Source organism: Mugil cephalus, chromosome 16 (assembly GCF_022458985.1).
Source record: "Mugil cephalus isolate CIBA_MC_2020 chromosome 16, CIBA_Mcephalus_1.1, whole genome shotgun sequence".
NCBI lineage: Eukaryota > Metazoa > Chordata > Actinopteri > Mugiliformes > Mugilidae > Mugil > Mugil cephalus.
Genome location: NC_061785.1, coordinates 17,277,990 through 17,302,640, shown reverse-complemented (window position 1 = coordinate 17,302,640; position 24,651 = coordinate 17,277,990). Strand labels below are relative to the sequence as shown.

Genomic DNA, 24,651 nt, shown 5'->3' with positions numbered 1-24,651 from the left:
GTTTAGGGGATTTAGGGGATTTAGTGGTTTCGGCATTAGGGATTAAGGGTTAGGGTTAGCTGTGGTGAAAAGTATCATCTTAGGAGAAAATGAGCCTGTGTTTGTATCTACAATGTCTTTGTTGGCATTGTGTCAAAATCTAATTGCTGTGATTGATTGAGTCTAAAAACGAAATTTCAGACATTCATGTCTTTATGTGTTTACATCTTCAGATTTTTACAGTTTATTTGAAGGAGTTTATTCAAGAATGAACTTTATCAGTGTGTTTCAGCTGTTCTTTAGCAGAAGTATTGTGCAAACTGTGCTCTTTACACCTCACCCTACCAAATGAGGCACACCACACCTTAAAAACATGTCACCGTGTTCCACGACCAATGGCGTTGTAGAAAATATTAACACTTTACGCGACACTAGGTTTAGCGTGAACTATCTTGGCGAATGATGAGCCACAGAGATGAAGTGTAGTGAGAAGTGAAATGCTTTGATTTAGTAGGACATCATTTAGCTGGCGGGTGTTCGCCAGAGCATATTTTTGAAAATCTTCTTTTGGCGATGAAACAATTTGTGTGCTATTTTGGGAAACACTTAAAACTTGATATAAGTTGGAACATAACCGTGTCCATCATATCCTCATCCTAACTGTGCAGCAGGGGACACTGTGGTTGTGTAATGGCTTGTCACCCCTGTCCAAACAATGTAAGTAAACAAGGAGCTGGTGCAGGGGTCTTTCCTTGCCTTTTATAATCCGATATCCAGTGCAGGCTGCCACACGCTTGTTGTACATCAGGTGGCAGCATTGAGGTGGTTCTGTGACCACTGTGAATACATTTAACGCAGAAATAACATACATTTTTTACGTACAAATCACACCAAATATTATAAATGGACACAAATGTTTAGATGAACTCCTATACATTTACATATATGAACATTTTTCTACTTCTTCTTCCTTTAAAATCTTCTTCAGAGCTCCGTAAAACCGATCGCTGGCCTTTAACATTTGATATGGTCAACTGAGGTCTCTCACCTCAAGCGACACAGCCCTAGATACTGAACCTATTCCTGCCCGTCTTCAATATCAGGCTTATATTACAAAAATCTCACAGCAGGGATGAAACTCATCAAGCGAGGCGGCAAACACGAGACAGCAAAGAAACATCAATTTTACACTTTTATTTGTGACACATTTGGAAAGACAGGCCTCAGTTGCATGTATTTATCCAAGTGGAATATCTAGGGCTTGTAAACACAATTTACATTTACTTTTTGGGATGAAAACAAATTACAAAGAACAAAGAAACCAGGTTGAACATTAGAAATAATCTACGCTTGTCTAAATCTCCACCTGAGAGCCGAGATCTGTTCCCTTGTGCTGCAGCAGAAATAGAAGTGACCCATATTCTCTGTTACCCTCCTGTCAGGCAGGCAGGAGTGACTCGCCATCTGAGAGAAAGTTGCAAATAAATGTGCCTCACTGACAGAAGTCCTGGAGGCGGAAACTCGATCCTGTCCCAGAGTTTCTCTGAGCTGGCACGCTTCAAGCGCTCGCTTGCTCATCCTCGGACCAGAACTGCAGAAGCTCTGCGAGTCTTCCCCTAGAGAACAGCTGCCTCCAGTCCGACAGCGTCCCGCCTGTGAACCTCGATCTGCAGTTCACACCGTCAAACATGTACCACTCAGTGCTGCTTAAAGCTAGGTTGCCAAAAAGCTGCACGGTGACTGGTATTGATCCAGAGCTAATGCATCCGTATTAACTGTAAGTACGAACTCGAGGCACTTTATTGGATTTCATCTCCATATTCTCCTACTTTGTGAGGAGGAAACCCTGGACTGAGTTTATCCATTTATTCAGGCGGTGCACCAAACTTCCCAGCACTATTATGAAGCAGTTAAACACAGTTTTTCTTCAGCCGCCCTTTTCCTGCTACTTTTAATACTTTAACAACATTAACCACAATGCTACGTTAATGTTAACACTTTGTCTAAAGCTTAAACAATTCAGCTGATTCCCTGTAAATATACACAAACAAGCAAACTGTAGATTAAACACTATCCTGACTATTTAATCCAAATTCACTGGTAGAATATATTTGAAAACTGAACGCTGCGATTGTCTTTGTAGATGAAAAAGAAATCATACGGATTAGATGAAATTAGATTGGGTTGGGGTTATGGACGCAACAAGCCGTTTTAAAAATCATATCAGGTCACAGCGAACAAAGGACGAATTTATCAGGTTTGAGGCAACAACTCTTTATCTGCAAAATGTATTTGAAATAAAAAAAATGTTTTGAACCCTGTCGTGTGCACGCGTGAGTGTAAGCATGTAATTCACACTGAGACCCTCTCCCTGCAGCGTCGAGTTGATTTCCAGAAAAAACAAGCGCTTCATTTGCACAGTTCGCTGGAGGAACCCAAGCCTTCCCCCGACGCAGGTTAGGGCGGGCTGGATGTTTCCTAGCGCACCAAAACATAACACCCAAAACAGCACAGAGCATTCTGCCCAACCGTCGACGAGCCCCGCGCTGGTTACCAGAGGCAAATAAAAGTCACACCTTCACATCACATGGAGTAGAGTATATTTCTTTATAAACTCTTCTGGCAGGCAAAGACACACGGCAGAGAGGCAAGACTTGTTTTATTACGTTTCATTAAAAGTAAAACAGATATTAGTCTAAACACATACAAGCATCATAAAAAGTTATCCACTCCTGAGATTTTCTCAAGGCACTTAGGGATCACGCAGACTTGACCAGTGCAGAAAACTCTGGGGAGGGGAGAAGGCAAACATTTAGATTAGAGAAAGACACCGTGTGATAAACAGTAAGCTGCACATTTTATGAATGGATTAAGTAGCTACTGGCATTATTGCATTTTTACACTTTGTAGCAGATGATCTAAAATTTTTTACATTTAAGATAGGCCCAAATGTCTCTTAAGAGAGGTGACCACGGACCCTCTGAGTTTTGGAGCGACTGTACAATAGTACAAATTACTATTATTGATCTACACAAGTCTACATATCACAACTATTATAGATCATCAGCTAAAACAGTGCAAATTAGCACACACCCAGCTTTTATTTTTCTCGTTTTCCACTTGTTTGAAATAGACAACCTAATAAATCAGTTTTCCTCCGTGCTTTTTCATTCAGTGTCCTTTGTATTTTTTCTATAATGTTCTAAACATAACTGGATTTAGTTGAATTGATGCAATTAATATTTTAAACGTGAGTAGTTTTGCAGATCACAGAAAGCCTCTCTTAAAAGGTACTCCTACCCTTCACGGTAAGCTTTATAACTATGTGCTATTTTTCCACTCTGAAATGAAATGAAAACCGTTGGGAGCTCACACCTTCCCAGCCGATCTTCCCGTCGCCATCTGAGTCTCCCTCCAGGAGGAAGGCTCTGGTCTCGGCTGCAGTAAGCGGCCTCGCTCCCTTGGAGAAGTTCTGCAGGAACAGCCTGATGAAACAGAAAATCAGCAGTTAAAAATACGAATACATACTGTACATATATGTGTGTGTGTGTGTAGAGTTTTTGCTTTACTCAACTGTAGCTCATCCTGTTCTATGTAGCCACTTTTGTCCTGGTCCAAAGTCTGAAAGACCCTCTCAATTTCTGTTGGACTTTTCTTGGATAAACCCACCGTTTTGAAAAACGTCTTCGGGCTAAAGGAATCCTTTGCTGTAAAGATACAACGGGATTAAATACGGTCAGTTCAAATGATCACGTCCAACGCGGCGGAACAACAGTGAAATCAGAGAATCAGAGGCTCCTGAATCGCCCATCGCAGCCTCGAAACACAACCACCAACTCACCTTTACACGCGTTAATTGCAGAAGTGATGTCTGAAGCTGCTAGGAGGTCGGTGAGAGCCATGGTCGTGTGGCAGCCTGGTGCAATGTGTGACCAGTTATGGGCAGAAAGAAGCAACCAGTGACAGTGGACAAACTTCACCCTCCAATGTCAGAAACCACCCGTGTCCTTCTGTCCGCTGTCACCTGCAGCTGACCACTTCAGCCATCAAAGCCTACGTGTGTGCGTGAAGCTGCGCTTTCTAGACAGCTTTCTGCAGGGGTCAGAGGTCACCGTGGCCTTATAGCACAACGCAAGCAGGTAGCGTCTGTCTGTAAACAAAACAGCACTCGCCGGGGTTATATTTGGTGCATCTGGATGAAACCTGGCTGGCCTGCGTTTCCTCTTCGCTCGTGTTTCCAGCCATGCTCGCTGCCTGCTTGTGGTTGTCCCTGGCAGTGTTTCCGCAGGCTGTAAACATCCTGTTATTATGGCCTCTGTCACTTTCAGGCTGTGCTCCATGGAGCTGCCTCCACTCGGAGTCCGCTCGTTCCCACATGCTTCACTTGGCTCGGTCCTCTGACACACTGATCATTTTAAAAATATGGAGAACATCCCATCACGCTAACATAAATCATCTTCTTTTTTTAGGTGCGGGTTGTGTTCCTGACTTTACATTCTGTAATTTTATTAAATGTAACACAACATCGGATTTTAAAACGTTTTTATTGCATTTTATAACTTTCCAGATGGGTTATATACAAATATTTGATGTTAGTTTCTCACTTGCATATGTATATAGTCTTGCGGTTGAACTCAGCTGAGTAATCATGTACATTTGGTACTTTGTGAGGGGCAGCTCCTTTAATGCTTAATACTTAAATCTAAGCTAAATCTGAATAATTCTACATTTTAAGTAAAACAATAAAACTATAAGGGAGTGATGCAGCCACCTTCTGATCAAGTGGTGTCCCCCACAGCTGAAGACTTAAGCCCATCTGTAAGTGCCGCAGTGCCATGAGTGGCCACTCGAGGCTCACTCTCAAAACAATCTCCACAGACCTTAACATTAAAACGGCCAGTTTTACAGCAGGAATAAACTGACACAGCATCAACACGTAATTCCTTTTTTTTCGGTGCAACCGTAAGTCCTTTATATAGAATGATTGGGCACAACATTATGACCACCTTTCTAATACTGTGTAGGTCCCCTTTGTGCCTCCAAAACTGTTGTGACTAATCAGATAATGGACACGGACTTTCTGAGGGTGTCCTGTAGCCACTTTTAACACAGTGTTGTTAGTGGGTTCCTTTGGTTTGAGGGGCTCCTCCCACAGATACTTGATCAGTTTGGAATTTAATAAATTTGGAGGCCAGGTCAACACCTTGTGCTGTTTTTCATGTTTTTTTGAGCTGGTCCTAAATCGTTTTTGTGTGTGTGTCAGGCTGCATCCTGCTGGGGATGGCTGCTGTCATCAAGGAGTGTCATTGCTATGGGGTGGGGGTGTCTGGTCTAGGTCTAGGTGTCTAAGTAGCATCCATCTCACATGATGAATGCCAGGCCCAAAAGTTTCCCAGCAGAACATTGTATTGTCACAAGATTACTTCTCTTATCAGTTGTCAGGAATCTTTCTGTTCCACGTTCATCTTTGGACACATTCAATAATATTGTTGTTGGGCTCGAATTACTAGACAATTTAAAAACAACTTTTTAGACTTTTAGTAAATGTTTTTTTTTTTTGTCTCACCTTGCAAAACACTGGCTGAAATCAAAAGTTTCCTGAAGTCTGGGCTGGCGGTTATGTGTGTTATCCACATCTGCACTTTTTTATCTCCTACACTATAAATCACTCAGTGCGAGTCTGTGGAAAACCCCATTCCAATATATTCTCACACTTGCAGGTGGCTTGGCAGTCTCCGCAGTGGCTGCAGGCAGGAAATGGAGTGTGGTTAGCTGGCAAAGTTTCGAAGTTTGTCCTGGCAAAACACTGACACCCGCTCCTCACGCCATACGTGACACCCATTATGCGGCTGGAAGGCAGTGCACGGTATTCTGCCACTGGGTTATTCCTGCCTGTTGAAACTGTTCACATGGGTGAGAGGCTCGCTGCAGCGCCGCTGGCGCCTGCGTCACACGGGCCCTGCGAGGCAGCACGTGTGGGCTCAAGGCCTGGCCAGAGTGACGTGAGCCCGGCTTCCTCAGGATGGACCGCGGTCGGGCCTGCTGCAACAAGAGGGGCAGAAGGAACGACAAAAACATCCTCTGCTCCCCTCCACGTACCTACCCCCCTCGGCCTTGTCCCCTTCCACGTTCTGCGGCTTGTTTTCAGGAAGACCAGACTTCCTTTGTGATGGAGCGGTGGATGAGGGGAGGAAGAGGGGGATGGGACAGGGAGGAAAACTCTGACACAGACACAGATGGATAAGGATGGGGTGTCAGTCGTACGCACGCAAGTGATTTGGGGGATTTTGTCGACCGGCAGTTGGGGGAGTATGAACCTTGCTAAGAGGGAAAACTTCAATGCAGATCGTTTGCATTGATACAAACTTTTTTCGCTTCCTGCACCTGCAAAAAGTCGTGTCTCATGTCAACACGCTCGACAGGGAGTGGCCTGATGTGCCACTGGGATACATTCGAGACAGCCAATCAGTCATTTTCTGGACGTGGCTGGGATCAGGATCCCTCACAAATTCATCTTGTCGCGATCAGCAAAGGTGAGTTTCGCGTGAACAAGTGGCAGGTTACATTTCACATGAATAGTCCGCGATGGTCACGCCACTGATTTCACTGGATTACGCACTCGACGTGAACCCTGTCTGTGAGAGGGAGCCGGTGGAGGTTCGGTGAGTGGCTCAAGGACACTTAGACAGGATGTATCGCAGGCTCGTTCTCACACACCGGCTTCATCGGGGTACTTATTGAATAGGGTTTATCTGACAGGGCAGTTTCTCAACAGGCAACATCAGCATGAAAGTTTTATTCTTTAATTCTGCCCCAAATTACAGCCCTGGAGATGATTGATTGATGCATGAAATCTGATGACAGTATGATTAATTCGTATAATTTTTTTTTTACGTATTTTTTTTTCTTTTTCTGTCTCACTTCCCTTCTATCCATTGCATTTCTTCTTCTCATGTGTTTCACAGTTTCAGTAACTTTTTCCGTCGTTGCGTCATTATTGCGCTTGTCTTTGTAACTGTTTTCACCAATGTGAATGAGGCGATTAGGTATTTATAGAAGGTATTAGAGGTTCAGACCTGGGCTCCTACTTTCTGCATGTACGTGTGTCCATGAGCAAGGCAGTGGACCACAGATCGCTCCCAGGCCACCACCCTGTACTGTCAGTTAGACAATGTGAAGGCATTTGTTCATATCAGGTAGAAAAAGTTTAAGTGTGGGAAAGTGGATTCCATTCTGAATTAAATTAAACCAGCCACTAGTTGCTTTAACAAAGGCTATCCAGCTATTGAGACTGAGGAGCTCCACTCCCCTAAACCAATAATTATTTTCATTTTTTGTTAATTTCCTGAGAACTTACATTTCATAAATTCAGTTTATTCACTCTATACACTATATATACACTATGCTGTCTATATGTCTGTTTCTACACCTTCCACATTTTACCCTCACCTTAATAACTCTTGAAATGCTATTTCAGACTGTGGAAATTGCAAGCATTGGTATCTTTTTATAGCCTTCGCACCAATTAATGTTTCTTGTAGGAAACTACTCCTTAACGACAGCTTGTGACCTGCCTTTTGAGTCCAGATGTGTCACTTCGGCCCAGACACAAGTCTGAGGTTTATGTCAGGTTTATGGGGTTCCAACCATGCGCATTCGTTAATAATTTCATGAAGAGTACCCAAGAGTACCAAATGTTATTTAAAACATCCTATATTTCTCATTTCCGCTGCAATATTTCTCCCTTGTTCCCCAGATATATGCCATAGTACGACAGGAAGTATGGAATTAAATATTATGTGCCATAATGTCATTGCGATCTTTGACTTCCTCTGTAAGCAAAGAACCAATTAAAACTTATAAGAGATGTGTTGAACAACATGTGTCAGATTACAGACAGCCACTCTGTGCTTGGTGCTTTGGCAGCTACACATCTTCGGGGCCATTTTAATTCCGATAACTGCTAATGTCATCAGGTTAGGCTTAATGTCCCGCTGCAGGCTGAACGGAATCTCTCAGCCGCCTGCTCATCCGTCCATGCATCCGTACGGAGAGTGGTTGCTCCTTCTTTTCCCCGGTCTCGGTTTCTTCCTCGACTATTTCTATCTGACCAGCTGCGGTGTGGGCATGCCAGTGACGTTCTCAAATTCGGCCGAGACGCCCCCTCCGTTAGGCTCCGCCCACCAACCCCCCTATCTTTACAGTTGGTCTTGCTCCTCTCCTTTGGCACAGGCACTGTTTCAGGCTTAAGTGTGTGGCTTTCGTTGTGCATGTGCACGTACTGTATAGTCTCCTCTGCTATCTGTTTTGACACCACCACCATCTATGTACATGCATCTGTTAAGTATCAGTTTATCTGTCCATATATGTATGTATCTATTTAGCGTGTCACCCCATGTGTGTTGCCTTTCGTTTTCTTTAAATTACTTAAAGCGTTTATTCATAATTGGTTAATTTAGCCAAGTAGTCTAGTCAAAGAAATTACTAATAAATTAAAATAAAAAACACTAGTGGTGAGGAAACCACGGTTGTGTTGCCGGGATAAATCTCTTGATGTACTTTGTAAATATTACTCAAGAGTAGTAAACATATACCGTAAGATAATACAGTATATGGTGAACTGTAAATGAACTGTGAGATAACGCCCAGGAGAGCTCCTTAAAGTTCCTTTTGATTGACGGCTATATGCGGTGGTCACAAACGGGCCAATGAGTTTGTGGCTAGCAAGCTAGCTAGCTAGGTACAGCGAGCAACCAGCTTACTCCAACTCCATCTCAGCAGTGTTCACCACAAGGCAGAGAATGCGACCCAGAGCGATCTGAATCTAAACACGTTCACGTCGAGTGGAAGGGAAAGTATAGGTGGTTGTATGGTGTTTAGATCATTGGGCAAGTCAAGATGGCCGCCGACTCTCTTGTTGCGCCACCGCAATTATGAGATTTTAACTAATAAACAACAAAACACGCCGACCCAAACATGATGTGCAAATCTAAGAGTTTGCTTGACACATCAGCTGTTAGTATAGACACATGAGAATTCAATACATCTTTTTACATTTTTAAATGTAATTATCTTTGACATCTTTTTGAAGCTGTTACTACAGATGGTACTTGTTGGATATACAGGAGTTAAAAAAATGTGCGTTAATTGGGCTGCTGGTGAATATGGCATAATTCCATATTCTTTATTATCTATTCAGAGGTATCATTGCCAAAGACTGACACTATTCTCATGTATATGTGCTAATTAGCTTAGCATAAAAACTGTAATCAGGGTGGCTGACTGAAGAAGTTGTCTCTCTTCAAAGATAACAAAATCCGCTCATAAGCATCTCTAAAATTGACTAATTCACAAAGTATTACATTGCGGATTATTTGTTTATTCTTTGTGAAAACTAGAGTGTGAAAATGACAGTTTGACACTGGCCAGGACAAAATGTGGGACAGCTTCGGATAGATTCAAGGAAATGAATTGGCCAAGCCAAGAAATAGTCTTACAGTACATAGCGAACCATTATTCTTTCTGTCGGCCTGTTGCTGAGACTAGCCTTGAATTAATCAACAGCCTGATCAATCTGCAAATAAAATGATAGCTTTTTTAAGTAACACCTCTCAGTGAAAGGAGCGCAGCCTCTCCTGGCATAGGAAGGCAGGGATAAAGTAGTGTTGTGGTCCGTCGAGCCCGGGAAAACATGATCCTCATCAGCCTAGTAGACTTCAAAGATGAAATGCATGTTAAATTCAGCTAAATGCAACCATTCCCATGTCCTTAGTCCTGGCCGCTGTATTGCTCATGTGTTTGAGCTGTAACTAAGGGCTAATCCAGACTCATCACATTTTTAACTCGAGTGTGGTTGCCGCCGTGCAACTGGATCAGGGCCTGATAAATTCCAGTAAGCCCGGGATGCAAGTGATAGGATCTGTGCTGAGACAGGACGGGGTGGAGGAGGTTTGGGGCTTAAGGAGGGAGGAGTGAGGGACTCCCTCAGGCGCCTGTTGAGAGAGGATGTTGGGTGGCTGCTGCGGCGACCCAGGACATAGAAACGTACATGCTGATATAGTGACAAGACCGTTCCTTAAATACACATACGGCCTTTTCTCTTTGCCACTGAGTCCGGGCGACAGTCACTGGGAGCAACATGCTAAAACAAGTCTTCTTATAAAAGTGACGGTTTGACATGATGAAAGCATAGGGTCCTGTTTCCAGTTCCTATACTGCGAGGTAGTGTGATATACCCCTGAGCAGCGCCTGAGTACCAAATAAAGACGTTTATGTTTATTCCAAGGCCACAGGTCTCTGTAAACCTCATCAGATTTAAGATTAGCCGCTGAAACAGATCTGCTCTTATCTGATTGGGGTTGTGTATGTGTAAATGAGAGCTCTGTCAGCGAGCACTCAAACTCAGCTCCTCCATAAACACTTCAGACTAGTCGAGGAGTCCCGCAGCTGCCTCAGCCCGTGCATGCTCGAGCGTGTGTGCCTCTGTGCGTGTGTGTCGGTGCAGGTCAGAGGTCACGCTCAGGCTTTTCGTCACTTTCCCCACTAGCTTTGGCCTTCCTGCATTCCTGACATTTGAAGTGAATTCCTCCTAACATGTATGTGTGCAGCTGTGTGTGTTAGCCTTCTGTTATTATTGAAATATCATATACGTGCAGATTAGCTGCACCCTCAGCTGTGGTCCGATTACAGGACGGGATGAGGTAAATGTTTACACCCACAAAGGCAGAAACAGAAACGGGCCCACGAAAAGTGACAGACGGATGCGAGCCTTTCACCACAGGTTTTAGCAGCAGGCTGATAAAATGGTTTGGTGTTAAAAGATGTTTGTCCTCCTCACTCTGTATTGTGGGTTCAAGAGTACAAATGTTAAATGGGTTTGAAGAAAATAAAGAACAAGTAAATACTTTTCTTTAAATGTCTTAATCGCAGCTACAGCAATTACCTGCACTTTTGCCAACATGGTTCACATTTTGTGTGTTAGTGCATGAAATCCTCGCTGCCCCGTTGACTGAAGAATCTATCTGCTGCCCTCCAGTGGCAGAAGGCTGCACCAGCAAATAGAGGCAGCTTTAGCCAACAGAATGAAAACATTTCTGTTCTCTCTTGTGTATTCGTGTGTTGTTTTTCTCTCTGTTTGTAATGGAAGCCGTACAGAAACAGCAAACACAACAGATTCGGTTCCTTCATTGTCATCCAGGAAAGAACGCATATTTCACAAGTATAAGTGTAACTCTAAAATACAGTACAATGATTTATTTTGAACTTTTGAATGCTTTAATGTTGTACTGTACAGTGTATGCTCTCTATATAAATTGCGTTCAGCTAAAACTTTAATGTTCTGCTGTAACTGCTGCTCATCATGTATCGTGCATTAATACAGTCTATTCATTGTAAGGTATTGTCCTTGTTGCTGAACTTAAGAGTTTGTGTGAAGTAAAATAATAAACACTATTTATATTTTCTACTTAGGTAAGTGCAAAAAAGGTGCAAAGTGCAAAGTTCTGCTTTTAAAATCATATGAAGTATAATACACAAAATGTATTTAACTGATCAGATAAAAGCACTTGACTTGTGTTGTTACTAATGTGTTTTTGAGTATTTAAATGTTTCCGCTGGTTGGGACGAACCTTACATTTGATTATGCTGACGGACAGTTTAGTCCTCTGAGTCTGGCTACCTTAAAGGGTCCCGGAATTAATATACAGTTGCTGGACAGTCTGCCAGCTGTCGGATAAGCATACTAAAATAAAACTAACATTTAAATGTATGTATGTAGTATTTAAGTGCGCTTCCTTCCCACCACCAGTTTTTAAGGCGACTGTCCCTCAAAGTTTCACAGCTGAAACTAAAATCCATGAAACTGAGAGCTGAGTGTCTTCCACGTCTATGTGCAAGTTTCACATCATCCTGTGCGTGACGTTCTGGTTTACACCCAAACTGCTGTAATGTGACGTATTAATTTCGTCCTCTGTCAGGTAGTTAATGTTAATCCACTTTGTTACAGCACCAGAAAATGAGTAAAGATAGACACACACACCTCCCCCAACTGAATCCTCCGGCCGACGCAGACTCGCCCTCCTCACGCTGCTCTCCCTCTGATCCTATATCTGTCTGTCTTTTTGATTCAAACTCACACTTCTCCCAATACGGCAGTGCCCTTGGCAGCCGCGGTGCTGGATCAGACCGGCAGTGTTCCCGGGTCTGGACTGGGGAGGAGCAGGTGTACTGCTGTCAACAGAGGCGCAGAAATACTTGGCCAGCGATCGGAGATGGATTACACGTTTATGTCATCATATTAAAGGCACTCTGTCAGCAAACAAATTTTCTTACATGGGAGTAAAGTCCCCACAGAGCGAGGGAGTGTGAGAAACCTCTTTCCGCTGTGTGCGCCGCGTTCAGTGGCAGTCTGACAAATGGGTCGTTCGGTTGAAGGACGGACGCGGCGCCGCCGCCGCCTCCTTCTGAAATAATAACACTTTTGTTGCTGTTGAAGCCAGGTGACACATTTACTACTCTTTATGCTGTTATTTTAGTCTCCCGTTTCATTCCCTGCCTGCCTGTCTCCTCTGCAGCTGTGAGGTCCCCCGTGTGTCCAAATAAAGACTGCAAGCGGCCCTAGCAGCGCCCTGACTGGACGTTGCCTTTTCGCCGTGTTACCCACAGTGCTTTGCCGTGCCCCATTCCGCTGGTGTCGGACAGTGACTTTAGAGGCCGGACGGAGCTCCACATGTCCCTCCTCAGGCCTTGAGCACGGTGTATTTGGCATGCTCAGAATAAGCCCAATGATCTCCAATTACCCTCCTCTCAGGGATTGTTTGGTGTCACTTGCCGTCTGGATATGATGATTCTGCTCCCACAGTGTAAAAGGATAGTTCCACAGTTCTTTTGGCATGTACTGTTACAACTCAATTGGAGCAGTGAGCCACAGTGATCCCGGCCCCGTCAATTATAAAATTCAAGCTGTTCAGGGTACAAGTGTTACCTCGGCGCTCGCTTGTTCTCGCCCTCTTAAGCACGGCGGACGCATTCTGCCTCACCTGTTGATAAGTGAGGTTTCCACGTGAAGCAGGGAATTGTGCAGCTGGCGTGCTGGCTGCTTGGAAACCAAACAGACCAGGGCGGCGCACAGACAAAAGATGTGAAGTAGTTTACTGGCGACGGGATATTGAGTGCTTTAACCTTTAATAAACTGCAGCATATGACAGAATATATGAAGCTTCCTCATGGTCAGTCAGAAGACCTGAAACCAAAGCACTCATTCATCTGACACTTGGATGCAGAATCTGCCGACCTATCAGATTTTGAGAAACTCAGACAGGACACATCCATCATTGCTCTAATGTGAAAATAGAACGTGAAACGGACCGGAACAGGCTCACATTTTGTGCCAGTGAGAAAGCTTTCTGCTCCGCTTTCTGTATCACATCCTCACATGCACTGCTAAGTCTGGTGAAAAAAGAGTTGACCATACTCAAATACTGTACCGTAAGCATTCGGGGTGCACCGGCTGACCTGATATGGGCCCACGGGTGCAGGTTGCCGTGTGACACCATGCCTGAGAGGACGGCCGCGACGGTGATGAGCCGAAGGTGGAATTCTGAATGGAAACACCATCTGTCCATCTCTTTGTCTCCTTAAACATTTATTTTATTTTATTTTGTTCTTTTAAACTCTTTTGTTTTCTTTTCTTTTCTCCTCTTGAGAATCAGAGATGGACTGAATGGTGACGCTGGTGCCTCCTGGGAACAACATCCTGATGCTGTCTGGGTGTGTAAAGCGGAACTCCAGCATCAGTGATTTTGTTGCCAGTGGGAGGACTAAAACCGCTGGAAAATCATATTCAAATCATATTAAATTAAAAGTTTTGAAAGTTACACGATGATAAGAAATTGATCTGTAACTCAGGGTTAAATAAAAATGTACAGTAGCGGTGTGGATGACAGCAAGCGTAATCATATTTATAGCCCTATGATCCAGGCAGCTGCAGCAATGTGATGTGTATTACAAGTCTTTAAATCTTATAGCAACAGAAGAAATTAAATGTGTGTATTTCATTGTTATGTTGTGATTTGATCTGTTTTTATTTTGTGTTTTTTTTTTTTTAGTTTGTTTCTTTCTGCTGTCTGCTGTTCTGCTTTAGACCTGAAGAGGGAGCTAACGTTAGGCTTTGAGACAAAGAAGATCATTCTCACAGGATGTAATTGAACCTCAGTTGTCTTAAATATCATTATCATGATTACTATTATTAAACAACGACTGTGCAATTGCATGACTTTAATGGATGTAATTATTAACCCCATCACTGATGCTAAAGATGATGTTTTGTTTTCTTGTCAAGTTGAGCTTTTATTTTGGTGCCTTCTTTGTGAGATCTACTTTCTGGTTGGTGTGTCTTCACAGGAGTGCACACATTAAAATGAAGCCACTGGACTGGAGTTGTACCGAGGAGTAAAGGGGGAGAAAGGGGGAGCGTGTAGGCTTATATACAGTATGGTATCATTTGTACAGCAAACATCTTAATATTAAACTTTTTTGAAAAATGCTTGGTTCACTTACCCTCGAATGCATTATCATTTTGCTGTTGCACAGTCTCACTGCTCACTTTCCTCCTGTCTGTAAGGATTCACCAACAAAATACCTCATAAACCATGTTTGGTTTCTCTCTTGGGGAAAAATAAAACCTACTGGGCTGTGTTTATTCAAATAAACGAGCAAGAACCAGAGAGAAACCTTCATCCAGTAACTCTTGAGCTGAAACTACCTGGCAACCTGGGAGCATCTCTACTGGTTGAGATCTCTGCATCACAGGTTGCACGTAAAGACGCCGAGCAAATGCAGATAATTATCCTTCAACAAGACTGCACAGCTTGGAAACTTCACTATGATATAAATCAAAGATAAAATGAGATGAGCCTGCAGCTAACAGACAAAGTTAACGGCGCAATAAAGAGACAGTGAAGAAGGACATGACACAGACCAACCCCGTAATGCAGTGCAACAGAGGCTGAGGTATCTGCCTGGCTCATTTCCCATGATGCACATCCGTAGTGTCGTTTATTAGCCCCTCCCTCGGAGGCAGTTTCTTTCAAACTCATCACGTGTGCATTGCAGGGTTTTTTTCTTTTGGCTTTCCGACCTGACACAAAGCTTGAAGCAGTAATCAGATAAGACGGGATGTCCTGCGACGAGCAAGCTGCCTCTCATGTGTAAAGTGGACTGTCGGATCCGTAAAACACAATTTGGGTGCACTGGTCATAAACATTTTACTCCGTCCAAGACGGCCTGCACAAGTTAATAAAAGACAATAAAGTGAACACAGTTCGTTGCCGTAACTTATGACTTATATTGTCCCTGCTATATTTGTTAAATATTATAAAATCTATAAGGATCCTGTGTGAACACAGGACTGATGCAGACTGTTAATAAGATGAATGACTCTCTCTGCTGCAGCCACTTACACTCGTGTTGTTTCCTGTCAGCATGAGGCAGCTGTGTTACATTAGACCAGATAAGTTATTGATCTCCATCTTGCACCCTGCGGCAAGAAGGTCAGAAGCCTCCGGGGAGTGCACCGTACACGTGAGCCCTCCGTCCTTTCCCTGCCCTCGCATCACTCTCCTTCTTCTCCACCATCTTCTCTCACCCCCCCACCCCACACCACCCCACCCCACCTTCTCTGTGCATCCCTCTGTCTCTGTCTCTCCCCATATGTTTCGCCCGTCTCGTTCGGCGTCCCCTGTAAGTCCGGCTGCAGTAGCGGCGGGGCGATGACTGGGGCTCGCAGGATGCAAGGTAGGAAAAGCGAAATGTGTTGTGCGCGGCAGATGCAGACAGATTAGGTTGCAACACATCTCTGCATCCTCATGATGCAGCAAATTTCAGTATCGATTCATAAGTTCTCTTTATTTTTGCAGAGGTAAAATTCTTCATGGGTGGAGCCACTCTGGTTATTTCTCTGGACCGTTTGAATTGGCTTTCTCAAAGGAGATGTGGCGACAAAGGAAGAACAAAAAGGTATCATTTAGATTATTATTACTATATATATATATATATGTATATGTATATGTATATGTATATGTATATGTATATGTATATGCTGTGTCTTTCTCTGGGTTAGTGTTAAGACTTCAGTGTGTATGTGTGTTTGTGGACTGGCCCTTTGGAAAATTTTTATAATCTGTTTTATTCCTGAGCCCTTCACCTGTTACACAGTGATGTGTTAATTTACCTGAAACAGGGCAGATTAGAGGCTTTAAGGCCTGCTGCATGCATGTGTGTGTGTGTGTGTGTGTGTGTGTGTGTGAGCCCATGGAGTAGTGCGTGCGTGTTTGTGTCCTTTCACATCCTTTACGTCACAGCTGCGGTGAGTCAGCTCCTCTCTTCCTTTCCTGAGTCACTCATCCAGTGGTTGCCTGGTTACTGCAGAGCAACGAAAGTTTCCTATTGCGTCTTTGTCTCGGTGGATGGACGGGCTCCGATATTTATTCAGGCTCAGGAGCGAGTGGCCAAATAACGTATGTGTTTGTGTGCACGCGTGCATCTGTGTGCACCGTTTCATCCAATGGACAGCGGCTGATGAATCAGTTTTTAGTACATCCTGTTGTTAACAGACGTGTGGGGGCTGCCTGTGCGCTGGAACCAAAACCAGGAAAACCAGACCCTGGCCAGGAATTACGTTTACTCTTAATGTTCCTCGCATTGTGTTTCATTTTTGTCACAGTTTTCCAGATTTAGCTTTATTGAAGCATGTTGAGAACAGGTGGCTATATTTTTTGAGCCTGTTGCATAACTCAAGGGCGGCAGGTTGCCTCCCTGCACCAGGCTTTGAACACCACCAACTAACTGCCCTCTGGCATTAAACAGTCTTTTAAAGATGGACGTTAATGTCACCATTAATTTTTTTACTATAAAATATTTAGTGTAATTTTAAACCTTCACTTTATTAGAGATCATTCTTGCTAGACAACTGATAATGTCTACATGCCACAAGGCCAAATGTAGGATTAATGTACTGTAGATCCAAAGCATTCTCAGGCAATGGCCTATAAAAAATAAACTTATAGCTAAATAACAATAAACATTGATCAGCCACTACATATATGTACATAAACCACTGAATCAAGAAGTGAATAACATTGACCATCTTGTGACACTCTGCTGGGAAACACTGGGACTAGGCATTCATGTTGATGTTTCTTAGACATGTACCATCCACCTAGACCAGACCAGGCACCCCTCCTTGATGGCAGCACCCAGCCACAGAAGGTTTGCAAATACCTGAAAATATCATGCAAACTCTTCTCAAGAACACGGTTAACATGAACCAACCCTAAGTCTCCCTAAGACCTATAGCATGTAACTAAGCTAAAAGTTAACTAGGCTCGACATTGGGCCTCTACTGCTTGTTTACTCAGTCTCAGTCATGTTAATGTGTTAAAGGCGCAAGATGGCTGAACATAAAACGGGGATACAAACGTCATCCCAAGTTGAATAAACTAGGGAAAAGAGACATATTGAATAATAGAATACTGCTATGAAATTAGCTTTAGCTTGCTAATTGTCATCTGTGGCGTACACCAGAGTAATTGACAACAACACCTTCAGGGAAAGTAACACAAGCGGTCAGTGGTTCATTGGCCAACATTTTACCACATCTAGGGGTAAAACTAAAAGAGCTGTAGTTTCTTATACTGAAATAAAAATGGATACAAAACTAAAAACCTAGCAAGTATGATCAGCAGAAGAAAATGAAGCCCCTCTCATCAAGTCTTTCTGAATCATTCTTGTAGTGGTGAGGAGCTAAATTTGTGGATACCCTCCGGTCAGATGCTTCAGGCTGATGAGGAGAAAAGGTCACTCATCTGCTTCTGCATCCGTGATGGAAGGGGAAGAGCCGCCCTAAAGCCGTGGAGGACCACTGACTGCAGATCAAGCTCGAGATCATCAGCCTTCTCTCTGTCTCCTCGATACTGTTCACTTCTCAGAGAGCCTACCCAACAATCAGCATTTACTTCCCTAGATCCCTTTGTTACAGATTTCTCAAAGGAGGATGCTTGGACAAGACTTATATTAAATATGCGGGACATTATTAGTATGATCGTTAAAAATTTAAACATGGCAACCAAGCAGGATACAATCACAATGGATGCCAGCTGTAGGTTTATTATACTCTGCGATGACGCCGTACCAGAGCAACTTATTGGCATGTATTCCAGTCGGGACTGTGCAACATTCATTGGGAATGCTGGTCGTCAAATGACTATGGATTTAAAAAAGCCGACTGTCCAGTGGCCCCTTAGCCCCAACACCAGCTCTGAGGATGACCAAATTGGAAATGTTATCAAAGACAATTTAAACACATGCAGCCTGAGAAGTCTTCTGAAATCCTCCCAAAACAACAACCATCCAGGGGGATTATCCAGACGGGATGGAAGTGTGAAAATGAAGAAGAGTGTGTCCTTCGATGAAGATGTTACGGTGTACCTGTTTGATCAGGTACTGCTCTCCTGTTTTACTTTCTAACTCGGTGAGTTTGGGGTATTTTGTCCTACTGGGACATTTAAAGGCTTCTGAAATAGTTCTGAGGAAAATCTTTTGACAAACTTTTAAAATTTGATATTTTTTAAATTAATATTTATCAGTTGTTTTACTAATTTCACTGTTCTTTTTTTGTTGTTGTTTGTTTTAGGAGAGTCCCACTCTGGAGCTGCACTCTGAGCCCGGCACATCTATGCCAAGCAGCAATTCTTGCAACCTGCCAATTGTCTCATTGGAAGACAGTGGTATTATTTTGTCTATGCCACAAATTTTACTTCCTTTTTTAAAAACAAACAAAAAATCTATTCTTATATATATATAAACTACAAACTACACATCGGCATTTAATCACTTAAAGCTACATTTCAGAACGTTGCCTCCCCCTTCTGGCAGTGGGTGTAATTGCACTGCCAGAACACTGACGTAAACCTACAGGTTTTTAGTACCTTCTTTTTAGTTAGTGACCCGAATATTGCTCCCTTTTTATCCCAAACTTTAGAAATTTTCAAATCACAGAACCTCAGTTACATTAGTAACCACCGATTCCCCACTAAAGGTTCCAAGATACTAGTTTTGTTTTGGTTGTTCTCATCCTCAGCAGGACTAACGCCTCTGACACGCCCCAGAACACTGCATGATACAAACATGTATCCACACCTGATTAACTTAATCAGCATTGTGTGAACTTGTTTGTCAAGGGTTTGAATGTAGCACTTGCATTTAAAAGTCCTGCACTAAACAGACAAATTTACACTGCTAAATACCAGTTGTCGTACGTTTTTCAGTTTTACATAACATTTTTACTTTGCCACAAGGTTGAGAAAAATATTTTACTTTTACACTCATTTAGTTCTGAGTTGTCTTCTTTAAAAGACTTTAGAAAACATCCAGTGTTATGCAAAATGCTTTTTGACACTATAGCAGACCTTCTGTTATATAGTCTTTGTCAGTGTGATGTTATCTACTTTAAACAAAGGCCTGTGACAATGTAACAATATCAGGGCGGGACACTACAAGGCTTAACAAAACTTTTAACGTTTGCAGGTCCCTTTAAACCCATAGGCTGTAGGCTATTAACAGTTCATCGTCACTTGTTGCACATGTGGTTGGTTTTGCCTACAGGCTTGGAGTGGGATGATGACTTCTTGACTGACTGCCATTTTCAGCACAACACCCTTTCCCTGCCAACACAGAGCTGGGCTGCTGTGTCCAGACCAGAGCGTTGCTGTCTGTCCCAAACCTGCCTGTTCCTCACCTATGTCACCGAGTCAGACCTTGAGCTGTGAGATAAAGGGTGAGTGACACACATACTGAACGCTGATTTCCATGATCCGGCTGTGGTCAAGAGGGAGCCCTCCTGTCACTACGTCTGCCTTCAGCCAAAGGCCAGTCTTGCTGTCACGGTGGCCTAATGTGACATCCACACTTGTTTTTCTTTCAGACCGCCAGCCTTGGTCTAATGGAAAAACTGACTAATCGTCCAGATCTCATCTCTTCACCTCTAAGTCATCTCCCCTCCTCCCTCCCCTTTTTATGATGACTCAGGGATTTTAATGGCGTTTTTTATTCCCTCTGCGCTCCAAATGGATTCAAAGCACTTGATGTTCATGACATCACAGCCGAGCAGGGCCGTGTAACAGCGTATTCAGCTGTCACGGTAGTTGGTATGACACAAGCGCTCGCTGCGATGTGGTAATAGTTGCTTAATGTTGCTGGTACCTTTCCAGCTGCAAACCACTCCGGATGTTGTTTTTAATGCCAGGTAGTGTCCTTGGACCCCAACTTGGATAGTGTTAGTGTAACAGTGTAGTGTCAACTCGCATCAACAAAGCGCAAACATTTCAGTGTCTGAAGTCACACTTTATGTTGAAACTGTCGCAGAACATTTGACGCGTCAGGCTTAATGTTGAGATATGAAGGGTATAAGTTGTTTAGACAGTTTGTTTTGCTCAAACAGAGCATGCTTGTGGAGGCCCTGTTTGCTTGCCTCATTACTGAAGTGTATTCAGCTCAGAATTTATCAGCAGCTGTGACAAAATAAACAGTGTAAGCCTTAGGGCCAATGGAGGCAGAAACTGAGCAAACTAAAAGTAATAGATAATGTTTCCACAGAGCACAGCATCAGCGAGGTTTGGTTGATTAGATACAATGTACCTGAGGAGGAAAGGAAAGCTGGCAGGACCAGTCTCAGTGTTCACAAGCACATGCACGTTCACGCTACGTTTCCATCACTTCAAAGGACATTCAACTCAACTCAAGCCAAGTCTTCGCTCTAAAATTTTATGATTTGTATCACGTAAACTAATCTATGCCCCCACAAGATGAGTATTGTATTCCTTAACCCCTAACCATAAACTTGTTGTAACCTTTACTCTAACCCTGACACTTAACAGGTTTTAACAACATTATTTTTCCAAAAAGAAGACCACACACATGCTCACATACACACACACACAAATATCCACAGGGTGCTCAAGGACATCAAAAACCAAAAGGTTTTTGCTTCAAAGAGCTGGGAGCGTCCCACCTGTAGTCTGTAGCTAGCCTACATTAACGTGACATCCCAACACAAGCAAAGCTAATGTTGCTAATATGTAAAGTATCGTGGCGCTTATTTTAACATTCATTCATAGCATACACATGGGCAACGTACTGTATGTCTTTTTTTTATTGCTTATTGTCTTTTTTCTAAAGTTTAAGTGTATAACTGAATTGGTTTTGTTTAAGCTACCCCGTTCATGTATTTTCAATTTCGTGCAGTAAAAGAGACAGCTATTCAGTTTTTGCCCATTAATTCAGTAGTAGTGGTAGTAGAGTGTATTTACTTGCCACTTGTGAAAACATTTGTAACATTTCCCAGTGAAGCTGAGCTTGTTAGTTGCTAGCTTACTTGTTCATCGTCATCGTGGTGATGTTTCTGAATGTATTCAGCGAAATTATTAACTTTCCAACATGACATGTGAATTCATGTGAATTCAATGCCCTTTCACACTACAGCTATGTAATTCCTCCAGCTCTTGCCTAGAAAAGGCCTTTTCCCGTTTTAGGACATCACAAGGCAATTAGCACCACCTACAGCAGCAGCCATATTGATACTCATGCCTTGTTTTCGCCTCTACCAAAAAAAGAGGGGGTGGGCAGCAGCAGCTTGTCGCTTTTAAAGGCACAGATGCGCAAATGGCTTATTTGGAAATCCGCTGAAACCAGGGGCATAAAGACATGGCAGAATAAATGATCTGTGAGGTATTTTGAGCTGAAACGTGAAGAAACATACTCTATGAACATGGGAAACTGTCACTAGCTTGTTTAAAATGGGTATGATGTGGGAACTTTAAGTTAGTAGTTCAGTTGAGAACATATCAAAGGGCTGTAGAGTGTTTCTGATTATACAGTAGATGGCATGCTGTGGGACATTATTTACCTAATGAATGTATCTCACTACCATGACACCTCCCAGTTTCTGTAGCCCACTATCTACCACCGCAGGGAAGGGTAATAATCCTAACTGCCAACAGATGCGTTGGGCTGCCAGGGTTAAATCGACACAGTGGTATTACTACAAATCAGACACACATCCATGTGAGGAAGAGCCGTGATAGTGATCATACAGGAATGCTAATTATTATGTTTTACCATTAATTGTGTGGTACGTTTGTTGAGCTATACTGTGGTTTGAGGGTATTTGTAAGTACACGTTTCTCCCTAACTGCAGAAGTACCTCTGCATAAAAACTTTAGGAACTGTTTTTCTGGTAAAAAAGCAAATATTGTGACATCGTTTAAATGAGACCTGCTCCTGTGCATTCAGTTGTAGCCTGGAGGACTGTATTCAAATGAAGCAGTAGCAGCTGATAAGCCACAATGGAAATTATGTTAACTGTTCGGAATAACTAACTTTACTGCTGGCATTTGGTGAAAAAGTTCAAATCCTCTCTGCCTTTTTGCAGTGAACCGAAGGTTTTCTCACATTCAGATGAGGATTAAGGCAAAAATAGATGTTCACATTTGAGAAATGCAGTAGAGTAACATGTTTTATAGTGTATAGGGCACTTGTATAGAGTGAATCTGTTTAAGTTCAGTTAAGTCTTCCACCACCAGGAAATTAAAAACTAATGTTAAATGCTTTATTTTCTTTCATAAAAGTGTAATTCACATAAAATCCACCTGTACACAATGGGAACACTTCCAGTTAACGTTGCCCTTTAAACCCTTTGTGTTTTGCATATCATCCTGAAATTTGCTACACTTGCGAGCACTGGAGTGTGGGAACCAGGAAATGCAAACATTTACTTTCAAATGATTCGTATTTTAGAAAAGTCACTGTGAAGCCAAAAAGTGAAGTATTATTTTTTTAAATTCAACGTTAACTAATTTTATTAAGATAATATTTGCACGTTATAATGTGTGAGTATAATTTTCAATATAAAAGATTTAAATCAAACATTACACGGAAGATCATTCATTCATTATTCATTTGTTTTGTTTTTTGTTTGTAGTCTTTTTTTCACATCCACGCAAATATTTAAGAGATGAGTTAATTTATAAAGTCAAATTAACATATTTATTATAGTAATGTGATTGATTTTTGGAGGCCTGTAAGTTTTTCATTTGGCTGTATTTCCTTGTGGGTTGATTCATTTTAACAAAATTTGAGCCTATGAATTAAAAAATGAAATTATGCATTGATAAAGAATCAACCATACGCAGATTTTTAGGCAGATGTCCTGATTCGTTCTGTTTTATTCTGTGGAAATGACACATTGTGCTACACTTAGCTTCATTTCGCTTCACAATTGTTTTGTTTACTTATTTATTTACACTTTGACCGTAACTGTCCCTTCCAGTTGCAGCGTAATTATATCCCTTTCATGTACATTATTTTGCCAGTACCAGAAGCTTCTAATTCAAGTAAAGTCAGGTTAATAAAATCCTAAATACTACTGTCTCTCCTTGTCCCGCTGTGCTAGTATACGCCACAGGTGTCAAACATGCGGCCCGTGGGCCAAAGGCGGACCACCAGAGGGCCTAATCTGGAGCGAGAATTTTCAAAAATTTACATAGAAGACTGCAATTTTTTCAATGAAAATAACTGCTTTTAATCAATTTGTCCACTGTTGTAGTGCGAGAAGTGGACCGAACAAAACTATGAGACTAAAGAGAAGACAGCGACGTGCCCAAATTGAGCGTATTTTCTTAATAATTAAAAAAAAAAAAAAAAAAAAAAAAAAAAAAAAAAAATTTAAGGATAGTTTATTACATTTTACTTATAGGTTATTATTCTGTTATGTTACTGACCCGGTCCACTTGAGATCAAATTAGACTGAATGTGGTCCCCAAACTAATACCCTGATATATGCTAACAAGACAAAACACAATAATTCTGTGTTATTGCAATAACACAGAATACATCAACTATTTCCTAAAGAGAAGATATGCAGATTTTTTAGTTTTGCTTTTGTTTTTTAAGTGTTGTAGTCATATTTTAATGAACGGGAACTGACTACTTGTTCCTCCTCTAGCTATGACCCAAAAAAACGAATTTTTTGCAGTGCTCTGCCACTGAGGACCGAGAGACCGGGGCCGGCCCCTCTGATTGGCCGAGCAGCGCGACGTGTACATCAGTCAGCTGCAGGTAGCTCACATGTGACAGTTATTATCTGTGTGCGCGCTGCACGGCGACACACTGCTGCTCCCCTCCGCTCTCTGACTGACTTTATGGCGCTGACAATGCCCGACTGGAGGGCGACGCTTTCTCTGTGAACGCTCGCGAGGAGGATAAAGTAGTTGAACTTGGAAGGTAAGGCTTCTCAGCCCACCGCGCGCTCTTTCATCCACTTCCACGGTCCCTGGTAGAGAGTTTGGGTTGCAACATCACGGCTCGGGGAGGGGGGTGATTAAACGGAGGGTAGGGAATTAAAGAGTGGCGGTGATGGAGAAACGCAGAACTTTTTTTTGTGTGTCTCTAATCTATGCAAAACAGCTTTATCGTGCCGATTTTAATAATAACAGTATTTTTGATGGCATGGTTTAAAGAATATTCCTTTGCTCGTGGATCCACAGCTATATATATACATATACACACACATATATGTATATATATATATATATATACATATACACACACATATATATATAT

At 42.4% G+C, this 24,651-nt stretch overlaps 2 protein-coding genes across 6 annotated transcripts in view; one reads left to right on the top strand and one right to left on the bottom strand.

The window, feature by feature from the left end:
• Nucleotides 1-2,620: 2,620 nt before the first annotated feature.
• On the bottom strand, nt 2,621-4,247 carry LOC125022100 (parvalbumin, thymic-like). Its single transcript, XM_047608405.1, has 4 exons — nt 3,821-4,247; nt 3,554-3,686; nt 3,355-3,464; nt 2,621-2,767 (listed from the first exon to the last, which is right to left on the bottom strand). Exons 1-4 carry the CDS (start codon nt 3,879-3,881, stop codon nt 2,739-2,741), a joined length of 333 nt encoding a protein of 110 aa, XP_047464361.1. The 5' UTR covers nt 3,882-4,247; the 3' UTR covers nt 2,621-2,738.
• A 6,241-nt stretch (nt 4,248-10,488) lies between these two features.
• bhlha15 (basic helix-loop-helix family, member a15) overlaps nt 10,489-24,651 on the top strand; it is a 15,891-nt gene continuing 1,728 nt past the window's right edge. The window contains exons 1-6 of one of the 5 annotated variants that reach the window (XR_007114455.1): nt 10,489-15,771; nt 15,894-15,993; nt 17,769-18,505; nt 18,668-18,761; nt 19,639-19,810; nt 19,958-24,307. Coding sequence is in view for 1 of the 5 variants with exons in the window: in XM_047609107.1 (XP_047465063.1) it covers nt 15,747-15,771; nt 15,894-15,993; nt 17,769-18,474; nt 18,668-18,761; nt 19,639-19,802 (1,089 nt within the window). In the remaining 4 variants the exon portion in view is untranslated. Of the gene's footprint in view, nt 15,772-15,893; nt 15,994-17,768; nt 18,506-18,667; nt 19,811-19,957; nt 24,313-24,651 lie in introns of those variants that run through there. The other 4 variants (XM_047609107.1, XR_007114454.1, XM_047609108.1 and 1 more) reach the window with 4 other exon arrangements.